Here is a 20,026-nt window from a genome sequence, read left to right as displayed (position 1 = left end):
GGCGCGCTGCGGTAGACGCGCCTCAGGGGAACGCAGAGACTCGGGCGAGGCCCGCGTACATTATCAACCCCTCGTCTGTCAGAAGGTTCCCTCCCACCGGACCATCGGTGTCTCGAGTCCAGATAAACCGCGAGCTTCCCTGCACCCTACCCCGCCGCCTCCCGTAGCTCCACCTCCCAGAAGGCAGCGAGAACCGCACATGTGGCTAATTTTTCAGTGGAAACGGCGTTGCGCAAGCGCAGAGAGAGCAGTTCTAGCGTAGACTCTGAGCGGCGCTTGCGCACAGTTCCTCCATCCCAGATCACCTAGTCCACTGGATTCCGAGGGCTCTGCGCTTTTCTTACGTCACTACTAGGCATGCGCTTTGGGAGGAGGGGTGAGCTTTTGGGAGACCGGCCGGAGGCGGGTCTTGGCTGAGGTCTAACGGCGCCTGCGCGGATGGGAGCCCTACTGGAACATGGCGACTTGCGCTGAAATCCTGCGGAGCGAGTTCCCTGAAATTGACGGACAGGTCTTCGACTACGTGACGGGTGAGCAGAACCGAATCAACGCGCTGGGGAATCGGAAATGGAAGTCATAAGGGGAAAGACTAAGGGCGGGCAGTGCCGGGGACCGCTGCTAGGCCTCTCCTCTGTGTGACCTCTTGTCCCGAGAGCCGGTTAGGTCTGGAGCCCGGACTGGGGCCGTGGTTCGGGGGCTAAAACTGCTTGTATGTCTGCCGTACCCGCTCTCTTCCTCGACCTGCCACGCCCGGCCTAAGGCGTCTTGCACAGCGGCAGCGCGGACTTCGAGTCTGTGGATGACCTGGTGGAAGCAGTGGGGGAACTGTTGCAGGAGGTGTCCGGGGACAGCAAGGATGACGCGGGCATCAGGGCTGTGTGCCAGCGCATGTACAACACTCTGCGCCTGTAAGTGCCAGGGCGGGGGAATCTTGGGGCAGGATGGGGGGTGGGGGCGTGATAGGAGGGCGGACGGTGAGGAGACGAGATGTAAGGGAAGAAGGTCTGATGGTTGTAGAGCTTTTTATTCAGCTCCTAATTCTGCGCTTTCTGTTTCTACCGTCAAGGGCTGAGCCACAGACCCAGGGAAACAGCCAGGTGCTACTAGACGCCCCCATCCAGTTGTCAAAGATAACAGAAAACTACGGTGAGAGTGAGGGAAGATTGAACTAGCTGCCCTCTGCCCTTGTCTCAGCCTTCACCCCCTACCCAGCCCGCTGTCCCCTGGAGCCCAGGACTCCTGGTACCCCTTTTCCACAGGAAAAGGTTGTAGAAGCTAGTTAATGTCTTTACTGAGGGCAAAAGAGGCCATTGATGAAGGGAGTAGGATTGGACAGGTCTCCAAACTCTTAGGTAGGGTAGGAAGAATATGGGCCTTGGAACTAGACAGACTTGGGTTTACTTCCCAATTTTGTGACTTTTCTAACCAGTTGCATGACCTTTTAGGAGTTGCTTATCTGCCTCAGTCTCTCTATTGTCAATCTGGAAGGTGTTTTTTGGTTTTGTTTTGTTGAAAAGTGGGGGGATGACAGCTGTTTCTGGGATTGTAAGGCTTTTCTTTAAATGTCTATGTCTGTGTCTCATTCATATTAATTACTCAAAATGTTAGTTTCCCTTCCCTCAGGGAGAAGGTGACTGCTTTTCTTATCGCTTACAGACTGTGGCACCAAACTTCCAGGACTGCTAAAGAGGGAACAGTCCTCGGTGAGGATGGGAAAGAAAGGGTGGGGGCTGAGGGTGAGCGAGGGTGAGCATTGACTGTCTTTAAATACTGGAGTATCTTTTTGGGGAATTTCTGATAAAGTCTTTCCCTGAGAGCAGGGTAACTTAAGATGTTTCTGAGGCTACAACCTAGGCTGAAATGGTTGTGTTTGGACCTTCAGACAGTGAATGCAAAGAAGCTAGAGAAGGCTGAGGCTCGACTGAAGGCAAAGCAGGAGAAGCGCTCAGAGAAGGACACACTCAAGACCAGCAGCCCTCTGTGAGTTTAGTAAGAAGGGCTGAGAAGAGAATAGAGCAGTCTCTATTGGGATGGAAGGGTGGCTGGGAGTGCTAAAAGCCATCCATTTCTTCCTTTGAAAGAGTCTTGGAGGAGGCATCAGCCAGCCAGGCAGGCAGCAGAAAGGAGAGTCGGTTGGAATCATCCGGCAAGAACAAATCCTATGATGTTCGAATTGAGAACTTTGATGTGTCTTTTGGCGATAGGTGAGGGAGTGGCAGTGGGGGGTGACTTTTTTTTCTTTTTCCAATTAAAGGAGAATTCGGACAGATGGAATGGGGCTTAAAATAACACTAGGTTTGTGTTGTTAAACTTGCTGCATACCTGTTTCTAGAGCAGCACCCTTTGTTTTCTTCCTGCTACCCCTGCAGGGTACTGTTGGCTGGAGCAGATGTGAACCTGGCATGGGGCCGCCGCTATGGACTGGTGGGCCGAAATGGGCTGGGGAAGACAACACTCCTGAAGATGTTGGCCACTCGGAGCCTGCGGGTTCCAGCCCACATTTCCCTGCTGCACGTGGAGCAGGAGGTTGCTGGAGATGACACCCCTGCCCTTCAGAGTGTGCTAGAGAGTGATACCGTGAGAGAGGACCTTCTGCGGAGGGAGCGGGAGCTCAGCGCCCAGATTGCCACTGGCAGGTAAAGGCTCCAGAATAGGTAATAACCAGCAGCCACAGTTCTTCACAGAGTGCCTGTCATACTACCACAATCCATAACTTGCATGCCCATCCTAGTAAGCAGCAGAGCTTAGAACTTGGCTCTGTGGGGCTGTAAAGCCCCGTTCCTTCCACAGTGCCCACTGCCCTCACTGTCTTGAGCAGGTTCTTCCTATCCTCTATTCCTGTCCTGGCAACAAGGCAGTCGGTGACCTGCTTTTCAGCTACATAGGGTGCAGGACATTCCCCCAAGACTATCTGCATTCAGGCTGAGTGCTCTTCCTCCCATTCCCACTCCAGGGCTGAGGGCTCAGAAGCTGCACAGTTGGCAGAAATATATTCCAAACTGGAGGAGATTGAGGCCGACAAGGCACCTGCCAGGTATTTAAAATTCCCCTTCCCTCCTTCAGATTTTACCTTTCCATTTCGTTACCTGTTCCAACGGGGTTCTTTAATTTCCTCACTTCTAGGGCATCAGTCATTCTTGCTGGGCTTGGCTTTACCCCTAAAATGCAGCAGCAGCCCACCCGGTGAGTGGCCCTTGCCATTCTTAGTTCCGAACACTGTTGGCTCTGTCTCTACCTGTCCTGGTGAACACCTACAGCTGATGTGATCTGTGTTTCTTTAGGGAGTTCTCAGGTGGTTGGAGGATGAGACTGGCCCTGGCCCGGGCCCTGTTTGCTAGGTGAGTCTCCTGGGCCTGAAGGGGCCCATGGATACTGTGGAGGATTGGCCTTGGTTCATGGGAGGTCGTGAACTGCTGACCTAAAACCTCAAGGCTTGCATTCTTTTCTATAGGCCAGATCTTCTGCTGTTGGATGGTGAGTTTAAAATGGGCACCCTGACTTTGGGGTGAGGAAGGATGGCAGCATCCAAGTTCTCTAGCCCTTCAATCCCAAATGTGTCCTCCCCAACTTTTCCAGAACCCACAAACATGCTGGATGTAAGGGCCATCCTGTGGCTGGAGAATTACCTGCAAGTGAGTGGCTATAGGTGCTGGAGTAGGTCTAAGGAAGGTCTGCCTCTAAGACACTGGTGGGGAGGTGGGGGGTGCTGGAAGTTGATTTCCCTCCCAAACTGGGCCTGCCATCCTGTGACCCCTCAGACATGGCCCTCTACAATCCTGGTTGTCTCCCATGACCGCAACTTCCTGAATGCCATAGCCACAGACATCATCCACCTGCATAGCCAGCGGCTAGATGGCTACCGGGGAGACTTTGAGACCTTCATCAAGAGCAAGCAAGAGCGGCTGCTCAACCAGCAGCGTGAATATGAGGCACAACAGCAGTATCGCCAGCATATCCAGGTATGGGGGCAGACAGGGCTAGGGGCCCATGGGTATTAGAGTTTTCAGGGATGAGGAAGCCTGACCAGTGTCTGCACTCATCCACCCACAGGTTTTCATTGACCGATTTCGCTACAACGCCAACAGAGCTTCTCAAGTGCAGAGTAAACTCAAGATGCTGGAGAAGCTGTGAGTACAGTGCCCTCGATTAGACCCTGACTCTTATTCCCTTAATTTTTTCCCTGATTTTGTAGGGTACCCCTTGCCTTCCCATTCTAGGTCTCCCCCTTTTCTGGAAACCAACTTTAATCTCCTCTCCAACAGGAAAGCAGAGAATTTTACACTGCTGTTGTAAATTAGTGTTGTCCCCACAGTCCGAGGCAACCACTAATTTCTTTTCTGTCTCTAATATATTTGCTTATTCTGGATATTTTATATAAATGAAATCCTGTAACAGGTGACATTTTGTGTCTGGCTTATTTCACTTAATGTAATGTTTTTGAGGTTCATTCGTGTTGTAGCATTTATCAGTATTGCCTGCCTTTTAATGGCTAGGTAATATTTCATGGTAAGGATATACAGCATTTTGTTCATTGATTCATCAGTTGAGGGTTATTGGAAGTGTTTCTGTTTTTTGGCTCTTAAGAATAACAGTGCTCTAAACATTTGTGTACAAGTTTTCGTATGGACATATGTTTTCTATTCTCTTGGGTATATGCCTCGGAGTAGAATTGCTGGGTTACAAGATAATTCTATGTTTAACTTTTTGAGGAACTGCCAAGCTGTTTTCTAAAGCAGCTGTACCATTTTATATTTCTACCAGCAATGTATGAGGGTTCCAATTTCTCCACATCCTTGCCAACACTTATTATCTGTCTTTTTAATTTTGGCCATCGTAGTGGGTGTGAGCGACAGCTCACTGTGGTTTTGACTTGGATTTCTTTAATGACTAACAACGTTGAACATTGGGGGGTTAATCTAATAGCAACCTTTCTAGAAGTGCCGGTGGTGGAAGGAAGTCTAAAATCAAAGGCTTAGGTTTTTGTGACATGAAATATTTATCACAATGTATTAACCGGAAGGCCAAAAATCTCCTGAAAGGGATATTGTGAACTGGAAGAAGGTACTCTAAAATAAGAATGGGGTCTGGATGGTAGAATTATGAGTTTTTTCTAGGTTTTCCCTGAACATCTATTATTTGTGTAGTAAGAACAAAGTCATTTTTTTAAGCCATAAATTTAGTTTGCCTGCCCCCTCTCTCCTCAGACCGGAGCTGAAACCTGTGGACAAGGAGTTGGAGGTGGTGATGAAGTGAGTGCTGGGCCAAGGGCTGGTGGGGAGCTCTTGTTTCCGGCCACCTCTGTGTTCCTCACCATCACCTCCTGCAGGTTCCCTGATGGGTTTGAGAAGTTCTCACCACCAGTTCTACAACTAGATGAGGTGGATTTCTACTATGATCCTAAGCATGTCGTCTTCAGCCGTCTATCCGTCTCTGCTGATCTCGAGTCCCGCATTTGTGTGGTATGGTTGCTGTTTCTCTGTTCTGTGAGCTGGGACTCTGCCACCCCTTCACGTGGTGTGGATTGGCCCAGATCATCTGGCTGCAAAGGGAAGTGGTATACAGGAGCAGGGATTGGCCTGGGCCAAGGGTTTTGCTATACTTCCTTGCAGAGATAGGAAGCCTGGTTGTGGTATTTTGTGAATACTTAGAACAAGACTTTATCTTGCTAGTCTTAGCTCTGAGTTTTCTCAAACCATGGAACATGGAAGAGAGATCAGATTTCAGGTCTTGACTCTGCCTGTTGCTAGCTTGGTTACAAAGTGGAGATAACACCTACGTCACTCAGTTATTGGCAGGATTAAATCCCCTGCACTTAGTAGGTATTCAGGTGTCAGTTCCCTTTATATCTTTACTGGTTGTTTCATCTTTCTGTAGAGTTCCTTAATATTTTTTTCATTGTTGAAGGAGTCATTGGTCAGAACCAGTTCTCATCTCCTTCCCTTCAGTGTCTCACACATGTCCACTCTTTAACATTCTCGGGGTTCTTTTTACAGGTTGGGGAGAATGGTGCTGGTAAGTCTACCATGCTGAAGCTGCTTATGGGGGACCTGGCCCCTGTCCGGGGCATCAGACATGCTCACAGGTAAAGGCCCCAATTCCAAACTGCTCATACACTGTAGCTACACTCGTTTATGGTCATTGCCTTCCATCCCCTCTTTCCACCTTTGTTTCTGCCTGTAGGAATCTGAAGATTGGCTATTTCAGCCAGCACCACGTGGAGCAGCTGGACCTGAATGTCAGTGCCGTGGAACTGCTGGCACGCAAGTTTCCCGGTACCTTAGGGATTTGAGTCCGGAAAGGAGGTGACCCCTACGACTAGGCCCATCTTGGGGTGGGGTGCTGAGCAGTGGGCCCCAAGTCTAAGTATAAGGACATGGGCATTTGGAGGTAGGGCTGAGGGGAGGGCGAAGAGAGAAAGTTGGGTCAAGAATCTACTTGATGGGGTGAGGCCTATTCCAGGGCGGCCTGAGGAGGAGTATCGTCACCAGCTGGGCCGGTATGGCATCTCTGGAGAACTGGCCGTGCGCCCTGTTGCCAGCTTGTCTGGGGGCCAGAAGAGTCGGGTAGCCTTTGCTCAGATGACCATGCCCTGGTGAGCTCTTGCCTTCCCCTCTACCCCTCTACCCCTCTACCCCTCTACCCCTCTACCCCTCTAGCCAAGTAGAAAATGTTTCTCTTGCCTTCGTATCAGAGGGTTCATTTTTCTCCCAACCCCAATAACTACCCACCTTCCTGGGTATTGCCTTCTAGCCCCAACTTCTACATTCTGGATGAACCCACAAACCACCTGGATATGGAGACGATTGAGGCTCTGGGCCGTGCTCTCAACAATTTCAGGGTGAGTGTGCCTTCATGCTGCCTGCTCCTCCCCAAGTGTCATCACCCCTTAGGGCCCCCCTGAGTGCCTCCTGGTCTCCTCTCTTTCAGGGCGGTGTGATATTGGTATCCCACGATGAGCGCTTCATCCGGTTGGTGTGCCGGGAGTTGTGGGTGTGCGAAGGCGGCGGCGTCACCCGGGTCGAGGGGGGGTTTGACCAGTACCGCGCCCTTCTCCAGGAACAGTTCCGCCGTGAGGGCTTCCTTTAGGGTCACCAGGCCGAGGACTGTGCCCAGGACATGGACTGGTCTCTCAGACCCCTGGGCTGCGATATAGGCAACCATCTCCAGGCCACGGACTTCCCCCAACTTTGGGGACAGCCTTATTTCCAAATCTCCTTTTAACTGGAGCATCCTCTGCATAACCCAGGGAGCCCCGTCTAAGTGTCTGTGAGGACTGGTCTTCAAGGGAAGGGGTGGGGGTGCCCTCTGGTTATAGATCCCCCCAACTGCCCCAGCTCTGACTGGGCCCCAAGTGGCTGCTGTGTAAATTAAATGTCCCCCTGCATCTCCCTGGCCTCATCTCTGCTGCTCATTGGCAGGGCTGCAGCACTTGCCCAGTGTTAAGGGGCGTGGGCTCTGAGGTTTGGGCTTTTCCTGTAACACTTATATCAGTCACATGGCCAGGTCCATGGCAGCACCAGTCTTGCTCTGGAAGGAGGTGTCATTAAAGCCACTGGGGCTCAGAGATCACCTGCCTTACTTTGGGTGGCCTGAGCTGGTGGAATGAAGGGCAATGTATTACATCACTGGGGTATACTATTCCCTATAGACTGGGCTCAGCTGCAGCAGAAGGGGGCTTGGTTTGTGCTGCCTCAGTCCCACTGCTTGGAGGAGTGAACTGATTGTGTAACCTGGCCTCCAGCATGGTTTGTCAACTGCTTACTCCTGTGGTCTCTGACTTAGGCTCACCTTGCTTCTCTGATCCTCGGCTGGAGCTGAAGAGAAACCGAGAAACTATCTTTGTCCCATTTTGCTTGGGTGGCTTCATGTTCTTTATTTTCCTTCGAACCATGTAGGGGGGGCCTGGGAAGTAGGGAATTGAGAATGGGGTCGAATGGGAAGAAACAGCACTTTGTTTTTAAATCAAGAAATCTCAGGAGAGCAGTTGTTTAACAGAGTACTAGCTCTTATAAATATTGTTTCTTGAGGACTCCACTTCTATATGTAATTGTTAGAAGACACTAAAATAGGAACCTTGCCTTCCTCAAAGACAACAGAGAAACCAGAATCAACAGAAGGAACTTGCTGGCTTCATGGGAAATTGTAGTCACAGGGGTCAACCTAAGATTTGTAGCCCCCTGAGGCTGTTGTGGTATGTAGGTAGCTGGGGGAAAGAGCCTCTTTTGGAGGAAAGGAGAATGAAATCAAGAAGGCTCTGTTCACTACACAGCAGGTGCTGATAGACTGAGGAAGCTGGCCAAAGGGCCACTAGTCAGCCAGCCTCCTCAGCCTCCCTCCCTCTTAGAAGTCCAGAGGTGTTCCAGCCACTTCTGTGTACCATTGAAGTCACGAGGGTCTTCTCATGGTCCCCACCACACTCCTCACCCTCAGGCCTGCAGGTGTGCCAGTTTGGGGGCCGTGTGGTGTAGTTTCTGTGCCTGCCTTTTTGGCCAGGCTCTCAGCCCCGTCACCCCTCACTAATTTGTGAATCCCTGTAGGAGTCCTCAATTTCTCAGTCGGTGAGAATGCAACTGAAGGGTTCTGTGACACAGAGTCTGCTTCTTTGGGTGTGGCTTTGTGTACAAAGAGCAAAGGCATTGGAGTAGGGCCTGAAATCAAGTCCCAGCTCCATCCCCAGTAATAGAAGGGGCCACTAGTGTTAGCTGGGTAATCACAGCACATCACAACCTTTTCGAACACCTTCCTACGTGGTTTCTTTATAGGGTTGTCGTGAGGTTTAGATGGCAAGCACGTAACATATAAGCCCTCAGAAAGCAATTCTTAGGTGAGCGGTCTGTGATTTGAAGACTATTATTATTATTTGGGGAAAGAGGAAATTTTTCTCTTGAGTGGGTCCATAGGTGGACCAATTTGGGCTCAAAGGAAAGAAAACTTTTAAATAGGCTGCTTTCTGGGAGTGAGTTCCTAGAGACTGTTCAGCCCTGCCAGGCTATGGAGAAGGGCTCTGAGGGAGAAGCCAGCACTAGATGGCCTCCAGACTGGCTTCCAGTTTATGATTCCATGAAAGAAATGTGAATGAAGAGCTTTTATATATGACAATATAAGTCTATGCTGCAGGACTTGAGAAAGACGGCATGAATGAATTGCAGGAGGTGAGAAAGATCCCAGGATAAGTGTGTATGGTGAATTTCTGGAAGTTAGGGGAGGTGAGTTGGCAGGAGATGGTGGTCTTCAGGGATGGAAAATGGCAGCAAAATCAGCCATCTCCACTCCACAGGGCAAAGGGGAAAGTGACCCAAAAGACTGCCCTTGATCACTCCAGACGGCCCAATACAGCAGTCTACCCTTCCATGCTGTGGAGACCCTATCTAACCCCAGCCATTGGAAAGCTGGTCCTTCCCACAGCTACTGATGCTGGAGCTGCCCTGCCGACATCAGGCCTTTAAAGCAGTCCAGAGCCAGCCGGGTTGAAAGACCTCAGTCTGCAAGGCCTTCTTTGAAATGCTGGCCTCCCCGCTTCTGCTGGCCTTACATACTCACCAGTGCCTTCCCAGACAACCTGGTTGGTCGCCGGTGGACAAGGGTGCAGTGGGGGTCTGCACCAATCTACACGACCCTCAAAGATGCCAGTCACAGAATCATTTATTCCAATGTGATATTGCTGTCTTGAGATTTGCTAGACCTAGACATTTTACTAAGCTTTCCAGGTAAATTTTAGCACAGAATAGGAGAGAAGGTACCATTTACCCTGCCTGGCCATGCCCCAGCCTGATGTGTCATTTGGATACAGAACATCTTACTAGGAACCGCTCCCCAGGCCTGGGTCTGGTCCATCCACAGATGCAAACCAAACAACACCCCCGCCAGCATCAGAGCACTGTCACTCTGCATCAGCGGGAGCCCGCAGACTGGATGACTGAAGGGCTGGGAGGGTTTTTCAAACCTGGGGTGATGGACTCTGCTTCAACCCCGCCCTCTTCCAAGTGGGCTTCATTGGCACTGTGTGCTTCCCCCATTATAAGCTGTATGCCGATAAGATCGTAGTTCTGGTTTGCCTCGATATCCTTGAAGGCCAGGCCATGGCTTGCTCGTCTTTGCACCTCCTGTGCCTGTCACAGGTTGGCTTCCCTGGAAAGCAGCTTGAGATCAGTTGAGCAGAGGGAGAAGCCGAGCAGTGATGCAGGCCCAGGAAAGGCTCAGCCAAGCCCACGTTCTGGAGCTGGGATAGCCCTGCAGAGTTGGCCTAAGCTGAGGCAATGGGTTCAGCCTTTATTCTTCGGAGTGATTAGTCTTTAGATGCCAGCTGCTACCAGAACGAGGCGTGACCTTCGGAAAGGTTTTCTTCAGCTGAGGCAATCCTCCTCAGGGGCTGACAAGTGAGGACTTTCTGCCGTCAATACGCAGCAGCTGGGGCAAGTTCTTCACTCCTAAAGGGGGATCTGGGTAGCCCATCACAGCATCCACTACAGTGCCTCCCAGTTAATAGGTGCTCAGTTAAAATGCTTGTTAAGTGACTATTTGGGGAAAATTAATTTGAGAAAAAGTAGAGAATGATAGAGGAGAGAGCAGAGGCAAGAAGACCAACAGGGAGGCCATGACCCAAATCCAGCCCTAAGGACATGGAGTCGAGATGATGGAGGCAGAGGTGAGACCAGGGAGGGTGGTATGCAGACTTAGCAAGGGGTTTGGAGCTCTGCCTAAATGAGGGAGGGCTCCTTTTTCTGGGCCTGAGTCTTGAAATAAGTGAAATGAAATGAGAACTTTGAGACACTAAGAGGTTAAAGAGATATTTGTTTTTAAACCTTCCCTTGTTCCCCCTTTCAACACAATGCTAAGGAAGTAACAGTTAATATTTATTGGGGTCTTATGTAACAGGCACCGTTGTAAGTGCTACACCTGCACTAAATCAGTCCTCGAAACCCTATGAACTGGCACAGTTGTTATCCCCGTTTTACAGATAAGGAAACAGTTGACCGTGGGTGTCTGGGCTGGGATTCAGGCCAGGCTGGCTCTATATCTCTAACTGCTACAGTGCTGCCACTTAGCTCTACTGTGTGACATACTGAATAGTCAGGTTCTTAATTCCAATGCTTAAAACTCACTAGTTGCATGGAGCGGGGGAGGGGGAAAGTTTGAACAAGCTCCTCTCCAGAGGCTAAGCCGATGAGTAGGTGTACCTGGCACAGTGGCTGATGTGCTAGGTGCTCAATGCATCGTTAAGAAATCCCAAAACACAGTTTAGTGGAAAGTCATGCACTGGGGTTAGTCCAGCTCTTCCACCGGTGGCATCTTGGATAAGTCAACCTCTCCTGGGTAAATTATCCTTAAGTGGGCTTAGTGCACTTTGTCCTGCCTGCTTCTTTGGGTAGTTGGAAGGATTAATTGAAACAAGGTCTTGCGCACGCTTGGATGGCTCAGTCAGTTAAGGTTCTGACTCTTGATTTCAGCTCAGGTCATGATCTCACAGTTTGTGAGTTTAAGCCCCTCCTTGGGCCCTGTGCTGACAGTGTAGAGCCTACTTGGGATTCTGTCTCCCTCTCTCTGCCCCTCCCCCATTCGTTCTCTCTCTCTCTGTCTCTCTCTCTCAAAAAAAAGAAACAAGGTCTTGTGCAAACTGAATGTTTTTATAAACTGTAAAGTGCTATGGATCAGCCTGTGGGAGAACTGATGCGGCAAGCACCCTAGAGCCTCCTCTGGAGACAGTCTCACAAATGCTCAGGGCCATCATCAAGATGTCACCCAAGAAGGGCCACCCCACAGCCCTCATCTGCTGAGCTGCACATCAGAAAGCCACGGGTGCAGGAATGCCTAGCCCCTGCTGAGTTACATGGGGTTGGGCAGAAATCACCATGTAATTTAAGCCCATTATAATACGTATACGTCATGCCCTGTCGGTAATTCTAGGTTTCTGTTTTATGTTGAATAAATGGGTGGTTTGAAAGTGATTTCTGATTTATTGTATGTAGAGAGGCCTTTGAAACTCTAAATTACAGTACGTAAATATTTGTCAACCGACACTATAGCATTTTAACACTGAGGAATGCTTCATGAATGTTCTCTTTTGGTCTTATCCTCTCACCAACCTTGTGTTAAATGGCTCCTGCTGAGTTATTCCCATTTTACAGAGCAGGAGCTTGAAGCAGATGTTAAGGGTCTTGCTTAGGTTCAGATACCTCTTTTTGTGCAGAGAGAGGGCAAGAACCAAAGTATGTGGTTCATCTCTCCAGATCAGCTGTTCTTAGCTTTGTTCCACAACAGTTTATACAGAGGGTGACATTCTCCTGAGCATGCCCAGGGTCAGGAGCCCTTCTGTCCTTTTAGAAAAGTATTTGAACCTGGAAGGAGGGTTAGTGCCTGTGGGTCTGATTTGTTTTAACTTGTGTATTAGGGTGCGAGCTCTGGAATCAGAACTGCATTTGAGTCTGGATTCTATTATTGAATGGCTATGTCACCTTGGCGAATGATGCCTCTCAGTGCCTCAGTTTCCTGATCTATAAAATGGGAACAATAATGGTCCTTACATTGTAGGTTTATTGTATTAGATAATACAACCAAAATTCTCATCATGGGCCCACTAGTTCCATAAATGTTAGCCATTATGATAACTAGTGTTTGTTGTGACCTTCACTGCTTTACTGATTTTAGTGAGGTAATATTTATGATGCTCTGGAGCTGAAGACCACTGTATTTAGTCATGGTGCCTCAACCAAAATGACAGGTACCCACACTTCCAACTTTGTGTCCTTGGACCTAGAAGGGACCCCCTCTTGGATTCTTCTCTCACTGCAAAGACTTATCCTTTAGATTCTTACACACACACGCGGGCTTCTCTTGTTCTTTATGGATGTTCTATATTCAATCTATTCCATCACTCAATACTTTGTTTGAAGTTGGGGATTCTCCATCAGTAGAGGAGTCTAGGTTTTCCTTGAGTACTAGTGACCTTTGAGTATAGTCATTCTCAACCTTCTTACCCCCAAAGATATTTTCATCTCCCTCTTCCATGAACACTACAGTCAGAACAAAAGTATGGCACACCCAGAACTTGGAAGTAGAGTTATCTTAGAATAAGACTAGTAAGAACTAGTGAACAATGGGTGAGATGAAGTCATTCAAGAAATTGTACATTGTGGTTTGGTGTCAGGGTTGGGGGTACTTTTTCTTTTAAGTTTATTTTGAGAGAGAGAGAGAGAGTGGGGGGTGGGCAAAGAGAGGGAGAGAGAGAGGAGGAGGGAGAATCCCAAGCAGACTCTGGCTGACAGCATGCAGCGCGACAACAGGGCTTGATCCCAGGACCCTGGGATCATGATCTGAGCCAAAATAAAGAGTCGGACCCTTAACCGACTAAGCCACCCAGGTGCCCTAGGTTGGAGGTACATTTAAGAGCCATCAGGTAAATGAGGCACAATTAGCTAAGGAAGAAGAAGTGACTGGAACAATATATGAAATGTGATTGGAATCAAGAATGCCAGGATCCTGCAATGGAGAAGAGAGAATATGAGAGACCCAGCATTGTCACTGGGTCCCCAGACCTGCTGGCAGGTGGCAGACTCTATCTGGCGACTTGACTTTTTGGCAGGTCTTGCGTCAAGAGGCACTGGGTGCCCCCATCCATCATAGCTTGACACCACAGGCCCCAGACCCTCATCCACTAATTCCCCCATCCCATTCGACCTTCCTCTGGATTCCTTGGCTTGTGACTTGGCTTCTGTGACCTTTCTCACCTGGAGAGCATATACTGACTGGAAAGTTGGATTTTCAGGCCTCTTGTCAGCTGCATTTCTAGCGACAAATTAATGAACCGACCTCTGGTTTATATGTCAGTCTCTTCTGAGTTTCAATACTGTGGCTTTATCTAACAATAATGATATGCTAAACACGATGTACCAAACATCATTCTAAGCATTTTACATGAATTGGCTAATTTAGATGTATTTTTTTTTAATGTTTATTTATTTCTGAGGCAGAGAGAGACAGAGCACGAGTCGGGGAGGGTCAGAGAGAGAGGGAGACGCAGAATCAGAAGCAGGCTCCAGGCTCCGAGCTGTCCGCACAGAGCCCGACGCGGGGCTTGAACTCACAAACCGTGAGATCATGACCTGAGCCGAAGTCAGTCGCTCAACCGACTGAGCCACCCAGGCGCCCCGATGAATTGACTAATTTAATCCTCACAACAAACCAGTGAGGTATGGATTATCTTTATAAGTGAGAAAGTGGAGGGGCGCCTGGGTGGCTCAGTTGGTTAAGCGTCCAACTTCAGCTCATCGTGATCTTGTGGTCCTTGAGTTTGAGCCCTGCATCGGGTTCTGTGCTGATAGCTCAGACCCTGGAGTCTGCTTCAGATTCTATGTCTCCTTCTCTCTCTGCTCCTCCCTAACTCACACTTTGTCTCTGTCTCTGAAAATGAAAACCTTAAAAAAAAATTTGTTTTCAATTAGTGAGAAAATGGAGGCCCAGAAAAAATCTAAACTAAAGACACCTTGCTCGGGGCTAGCCACTCGTGAGACTCTGAGCTGGGCTTGCACTGAGGTCGTGGTGAGCCCAAAGCTCCAGCTTGCCCGCTCTAGTACAGCAAGGTGCCTCGACCACATTAGCACTGAGTACCTGAGGTGGTGAGGAGCATCTCTGTGCTGTGGTGACCTCAGTAAGTCCTGGGACCCTAGGTGGGCCACCCACATCTGAGCAGCCCGCCAGCCCACCCGGGCCATGCTGCCATGTGTTAAAAGATTGTATGAAACAAATCTAATTTGTTAATTATTTTCCCGTTAAAATTTGATCAAAATATAATATGGTACTAGTCATAGTTTCTGATCAGCCTTAAATAATCACAGTTGCCAACCCAACTTATTTGATTCCAGCACAAGATAAGAAACACTGTTTATTTTTTTAACGTTTATTCATTTTTGAGAGACAGAGCATGAATGGGGGAGGGGCAGCGAGAAGGAGACACAGAATCCGAAGCAGGCTCCAGGCTCTGAGCTGTCAGCACAGGCGCTCCAAACACTGCTTTATTTAGCTTGACCACTTTTCAGGGATGTCTCTAGTCCCATCTTACTGTCTTCTCAAGCTCTAGGCTGGGGTTTTAGTGCCCTGGGAAATGTTGGACTTTACACAGGCTGCCTCTCTGGACCTTGGTTGGCTACTTCACCTAGAATGATCTGGGCACATGTGTGCTAGGACTCTATGCCTCACTGGTGTGCTCAAAGGGACAGTCAGGAAGGTTTGGTATGGGGTGTTTGGGTGTCCAAGGAAACAGAATTCCGTCTGACTTGATGTTTACCAAATGGGTAGTCCTAAGGGTTAGTCTTCCCTTTTATAAAATGTGTATGCCAGGGGCTCCTGGATGGCTCAGTCGGTTAAGCCTCTGACTTCAGCTCAGGTCATGATCTCACATTTGTGAGTTCGAGCCCTGCATCGGGCTCTGGGCTGACAGCTCGGAGCCTGGAGCCTGCTTCCGATTCTGTGTCTCCTTCTCTCTCTGCCCCTCCCCCACTTGCGCTCTGTCTCTCAAAAATAAGCATTGAAAAAATAAAATTAAAAATGAGTATGCCAATTGCCTGTCCTCAGGCTGCTTCCTCAGTATTCTAATATGAACACTGTCCAGAGCTGACGCTCAGAGAGGCCCCCTTAACAATTGGAGGTTTCTTCACGGAACAACTTCCACATGCATTCGTGGGTGTGTGCAGCACTGGCTTTCTAGGGAGGGCCTGTTTGGAAGCAACCAGCTCAGGTCCAAACAGACACATGGAAACAGCTGATGGAGGTAACCCTGGGGTGGCCCCCCAAGAACTGGGAAATGAGGGTGTAAGCTGCCTTCTGAGAATCAAACTGAATGATCAGCTTCTTTTTTTTAATTAAAGATTTTTTTTACGTTTATTTATTTTTGAGAGACAGAGACAGAGCACAAGAGGGGGAGGGGCAGAGAGAGAAGGAGACACAGAATCCGAAGCAGGCTCCAGGCTCCGAGCTGACAACACAGAGCCTGATGCGGGGCTCAGACTCACAAACCGTGAGATCATGGCCTGAGCTGAAGTCGGACGCCCAACCCAGGTGCCCCCTGAATGATCAGCTTCTAAACGACTAGAGACAGGACGTAGACTGATCCAAACTGCCTGAAGAAGGGATGTATCAACCCACAGTGCCCATCCCAGCACCACCCGGAAGGGTGGCCCGGAGACTGCTCCAAATCCCAGAGCTCCTACTAGGAGACCCTTTCCTGTGGAAATAAACAGGTGGAGCCATCTGAGGCCGGTGCCATCAAAGTTCTGATTACAGTGCCACCCCCCTTGTTCTGATACCGTATTCATGAAGTGACGCCTTGAGTGTCTCACTCACCTGAGCTGGCATATTAGGGAAGATGTAGCCAAAACTGCTGCCTGGCCCCACCGCTCATCAGCTCAGTGCCTCAGGCCAAGTTCTCTAACCTCTCGCAGTACAATTCTCTGGAGGAGATGGGAGGCTAATTTGCATAAGATCATTACAAATATCAGGGCCACAGCCCGCCTCAGTTGGAAGAGCATGCAAATTAAAACAAAAACAAAATAAAACGTGGGGTGCCTGTGTGGCTCAGTCAGTTAAGCAGCTGACTCTTGATTTCGGCTCAGGTTATGATCTCATGGGTTCATGGGTTCAAGCCCTGCATTGGGCTCTGAGCTGACAATGCGGAGCCTGCTTGGGATTCTCTCTCTCCCTCTTCTTCTGCCCCTTCCGTGCTTGCTCTTTCTCTCTCAAAATAAATAAATAAACTAAAAAAAAATTGTTTTTAACGTTAGAAAAACGATCACTGAAAAGATGAAGAGAATTAACACCCCTGGGCTGGGAAGAACACCTAAGGAGGGTGAGTTCTGTTCAATGAGGAGCCCTAGAGAACAGAACTATAAGGCTTTGCTAAATGAAGGGGGAACATTGCAGTTGGAGTGTCACCGGGAAGGGAGGGCAAGAGAAGATATGCGTGTGTCCTGAGTTCGATCCTCTTACCTCCTGAGGACCAGTGCACTTCACAAAGGGGGCGGAGTGGGGAGGGGGAGAACTTCTAAGAAAAATGAAGGTTCATTCTTTGTTTTTTTAACATTTTTTAGATTTGTTTTTGAGAGAGAGCATGAGCAGGGGATGGGCAGAGAGCTCATGCCCTGAGCCAGAAGTCGGACCTTAAACGACTGAGCCACCCAGGCACCCCCGAGGGTCGATTCTTTGAAGTTATTTGCGTTTCTGAGACGCAAAACCCTCAGTTATCTCAATCTTTTATAAGTGATTTCTGCTGTTGTTGCTTGTATTTTTGCTTTTTGAAATCAAGAAAGAGCCCGGATCAATGCAGTGTGGAACAAAAAATAATAATGATGGAGGAGTTCCGAGCCAGGCACGGTCATAGGAATGAAAACATAAGGGCCTAACTGCTGGGAACTTGCAGGAAACTTAGAAAGGGCTTTAAGCAATAGATACACTGCTTTCCCTGCATTTTCAGACTTCTTTGGACTCTGTAATGTGAATGTCACTTTTTTCTTTTCACATTAACATGGGCCTATTTAAGTTTATAGGCACTTTAATGATAAAGTGTCTCAAGTTTGACCAAAAACATGAGCCATGAGCGTATTACAGGAAAAAGAACTATTGTATTGCTAAGAATAAGTTTGTCCTATGCTTCTCATTCTTACGGTTTAGGCTAAGCCAGAGATAGACATTTAGGCAGCACAAGTTCTATTCATCTGTAAGGTTCTAGAGGCTTGACTGACCACAGAGCAACCTCCACTCGCATATCTGCAGTGGCCTCTGTTCCTCCTCAGAGGAACTACCACTCTACCCAGAGTTGCTCGAGTATCCTCACAACTGAGTGCCTGGTTCCCCAGAGCAAGCCACCCGAGAGAGAAAGCAAGGAGGAAGCCACGATGACTTTTATGACCCACAGGTCACCCACCGTCACTTTCAGCACAAGGGTAGGGGATTAGGCTCCACTTTTTTGAAGGGAGGAGTGTGAAAGAATCTGTGGCCTTGTTTTAAAACCACTACAATTGACATTGTGGTTTTAAGGTTTAGGCTTGTGCAAACTGTGTTATCTTTTCAACTCTAAGACTTGGTGAGGACCAAGTGTTTAGCCTATAAGGTCTAGAAACAGGGGCAAATTCATGAAGGGGATGCTGCTTAGCAGAGACTCATTAGAGACACCTGCTGCTTTCCCAGGTAACAGCCTAACTACATCAGTGTTTTCCAGAAAAACAGAATCATTAGGATATATATAAATATACATATATACATGTGTATATATACACATATATATACACATATATATATTGTATACACATATACACATATATGCACATATTGTATACACATATACACACATATATACACACATATATATATATACACATATGTATATTTTTTCTTATATATCCTAATGATTCTGATTTTCTGGAAAACACTGATGTAGTTAGGCTGATAAATATATATATATTTATCTGAAAGAATTGATTTACATGATTGCGGGAACTGGATAGTCTGGAATCTGTAGATGGGCCAGCAAGCTGGAGACTCAGCTTGCTGAGGCAAATACAAAATAGCAAGGCTACCGTGACTGTAAAAATGCAATTATATATAGTGTGTTCATGAAGAAAAATCTGGCAAGGTACAAATGAAGGCATTGTGAGTAATTTCCCCCTCTGCTTTTTACTAACACTGCAGTCTTGAGGCAGAATTTCTTTTCTGAGAAATCTCAGTTTTTTGTTTGCAAGACTTTTCAGCTGATGGGATGAGGCGCACCAGGTGATGGTTAACCACATCTAGAAAACACCTTCACAGCCACACCCAGATTAGTGTTTGATTAAATAACCAGGTATTCTAGCCCAGCCAAGTTGACACAGGAGGCTAACCGAAACCAATCCCTGTTTTACTTTCCCCCGTTGCAGAGTGGGCTCACCCCAGCCAAACTTCTGTATTCCTCCGAAGTGCTCCCCTTCTTCAGTATCGGCTCATGCTTCCCAATGACCAGTCCCTGCCCTTTTTATTATAAATACAACAAATGCAGGGCGTTTGAAAGCAGAGGGGGAAATTACTCACAATGCCTTCATTTGTACCTTGCCAGATTTTTCTTCATGAACACACTATATATAATTGCATTTTTACAGTCACGGTAGCCTTGCTATTTTGTATTTGTCTTTAAACTTAACATTATCTCTATATCAAAAACTCTTTTTCTTTTTTGTAATTGCTATTACAGTTTTCATAATTAAAATTTTTAACGGCGGAGCACCTGCGTGGCTCAATCTGTTTCGGCTCAGGTCAAGATCTCAGAGTCGTGGGTTTGAGCCCCGCATTGGGCTCTGAGCTGGCAGTGTGGAGCCTACTTGGGATGCTCGGTCTCCCTCTCTCTCTGCCCCTCCCTCTCTCTCCCTCTCAAAAATAATTGAACAATCGTTTTTTAAATAAAGTAAAATAAAAACTTTAATGGCTATGAAATAGTCTACCGAGCAGATGTATCATAGCTTATTTAAAATTTCTTTGTTGGATATTTGAGTTGCTTCTAAATTTTCACTATTATGGATAAATGCTACAATAAACATCTGTGTGCACATTGTCTCTCTGAGTGTTTAATTGGTAGTATAGGGATTAAAGTATTTACACTAAAGAGCTATAATGATTGAATGAGGTAATGTGTATAAAGCACTTGATATAGAGCTTTGCATACATTAGGTACAAAATAAATGGAGGTTACTATTATTATCAGAACCTGATTCATACTGATTTGGACAAGACTATCTTTTGTGTACAAAGACTTTCAAGAGAGGGAAAAGAAGCAAGGAAATCTTACAGAATCTGAAAGGATGTATCAAGGCTGTAGTCATTTGTTAAAGAACCTCTATAATTCTCTGCCCTCAATATTGTCACTCACACTTTGTTTTAACTTTCCTGAACTTTTTTTCTTATTATATACAGTAGCTTTCTTTTTCTATGTATCTGAGAATTCTTGTTTAGCAAAATTATTGGGCTAGGAATTTTAATATCAGCTCTTAATCTCTGTCATGGTAACGTATTC

At 47.7% G+C, this 20,026-nt stretch overlaps 1 protein-coding gene across 1 annotated transcript; it reads left to right on the top strand.

Moving 5' to 3' along the window:
• The first annotated feature begins 403 nt into the window (after window positions 1-403).
• On the top strand, window positions 404-11,941 carry ABCF3 (ATP binding cassette subfamily F member 3). Its single transcript, XM_060639359.3, has 21 exons — window positions 404-530; window positions 761-908; window positions 1,067-1,146; window positions 1,657-1,703; window positions 1,883-1,980; window positions 2,082-2,204; window positions 2,370-2,636; window positions 2,954-3,034; window positions 3,124-3,183; window positions 3,282-3,338; window positions 3,452-3,474; window positions 3,577-3,632; window positions 3,759-3,959; window positions 4,051-4,127; window positions 5,205-5,249; window positions 5,327-5,459; window positions 5,994-6,082; window positions 6,181-6,272; window positions 6,460-6,592; window positions 6,751-6,838; window positions 6,928-11,941. Exons 1-21 carry the CDS (start codon window positions 458-460, stop codon window positions 7,084-7,086), a joined length of 2,130 nt encoding a protein of 709 aa, XP_060495342.3. The 5' UTR covers window positions 404-457; the 3' UTR covers window positions 7,087-11,941.
• The last annotated feature ends 8,085 nt before the right edge of the window (window positions 11,942-20,026 follow it).

The sequence above is a fragment of the Panthera onca genome, chromosome C2 (genome assembly GCF_046562875.1).
Source record: "Panthera onca isolate mPanOnc1 chromosome C2, mPanOnc1 haplotype 2, whole genome shotgun sequence".
In the NCBI taxonomy this organism is placed as follows: domain Eukaryota; kingdom Metazoa; phylum Chordata; class Mammalia; order Carnivora; family Felidae; genus Panthera; species Panthera onca.
Note: the sequence above shows the minus strand (reverse complement) of the source record. Positions and strands in the feature narration are given on the sequence as shown.

What these genes read in the sequence shown, in the direction of transcription:
- ABCF3 (XM_060639359.3), top strand. Translation starts at nt 458, where the DNA reads ATGGCGACTTGCGCTGAAATCCTGCGGAGCGAGTTCCCTGAAATTGAC. An exon ending in CTCAAGACCAGCAGCCCTCT is followed by an intron (nt 1,981 to 2,081) that starts GTGAGTTTAGTA and finishes TTCCTTTGAAAG; the next exon opens with AGTCTTGGAGGAGGCATCAG. An exon ending in AGTATCGCCAGCATATCCAG is followed by an intron (nt 3,960 to 4,050) that starts GTATGGGGGCAG and finishes ATCCACCCACAG; the next exon opens with GTTTTCATTGACCGATTTCG.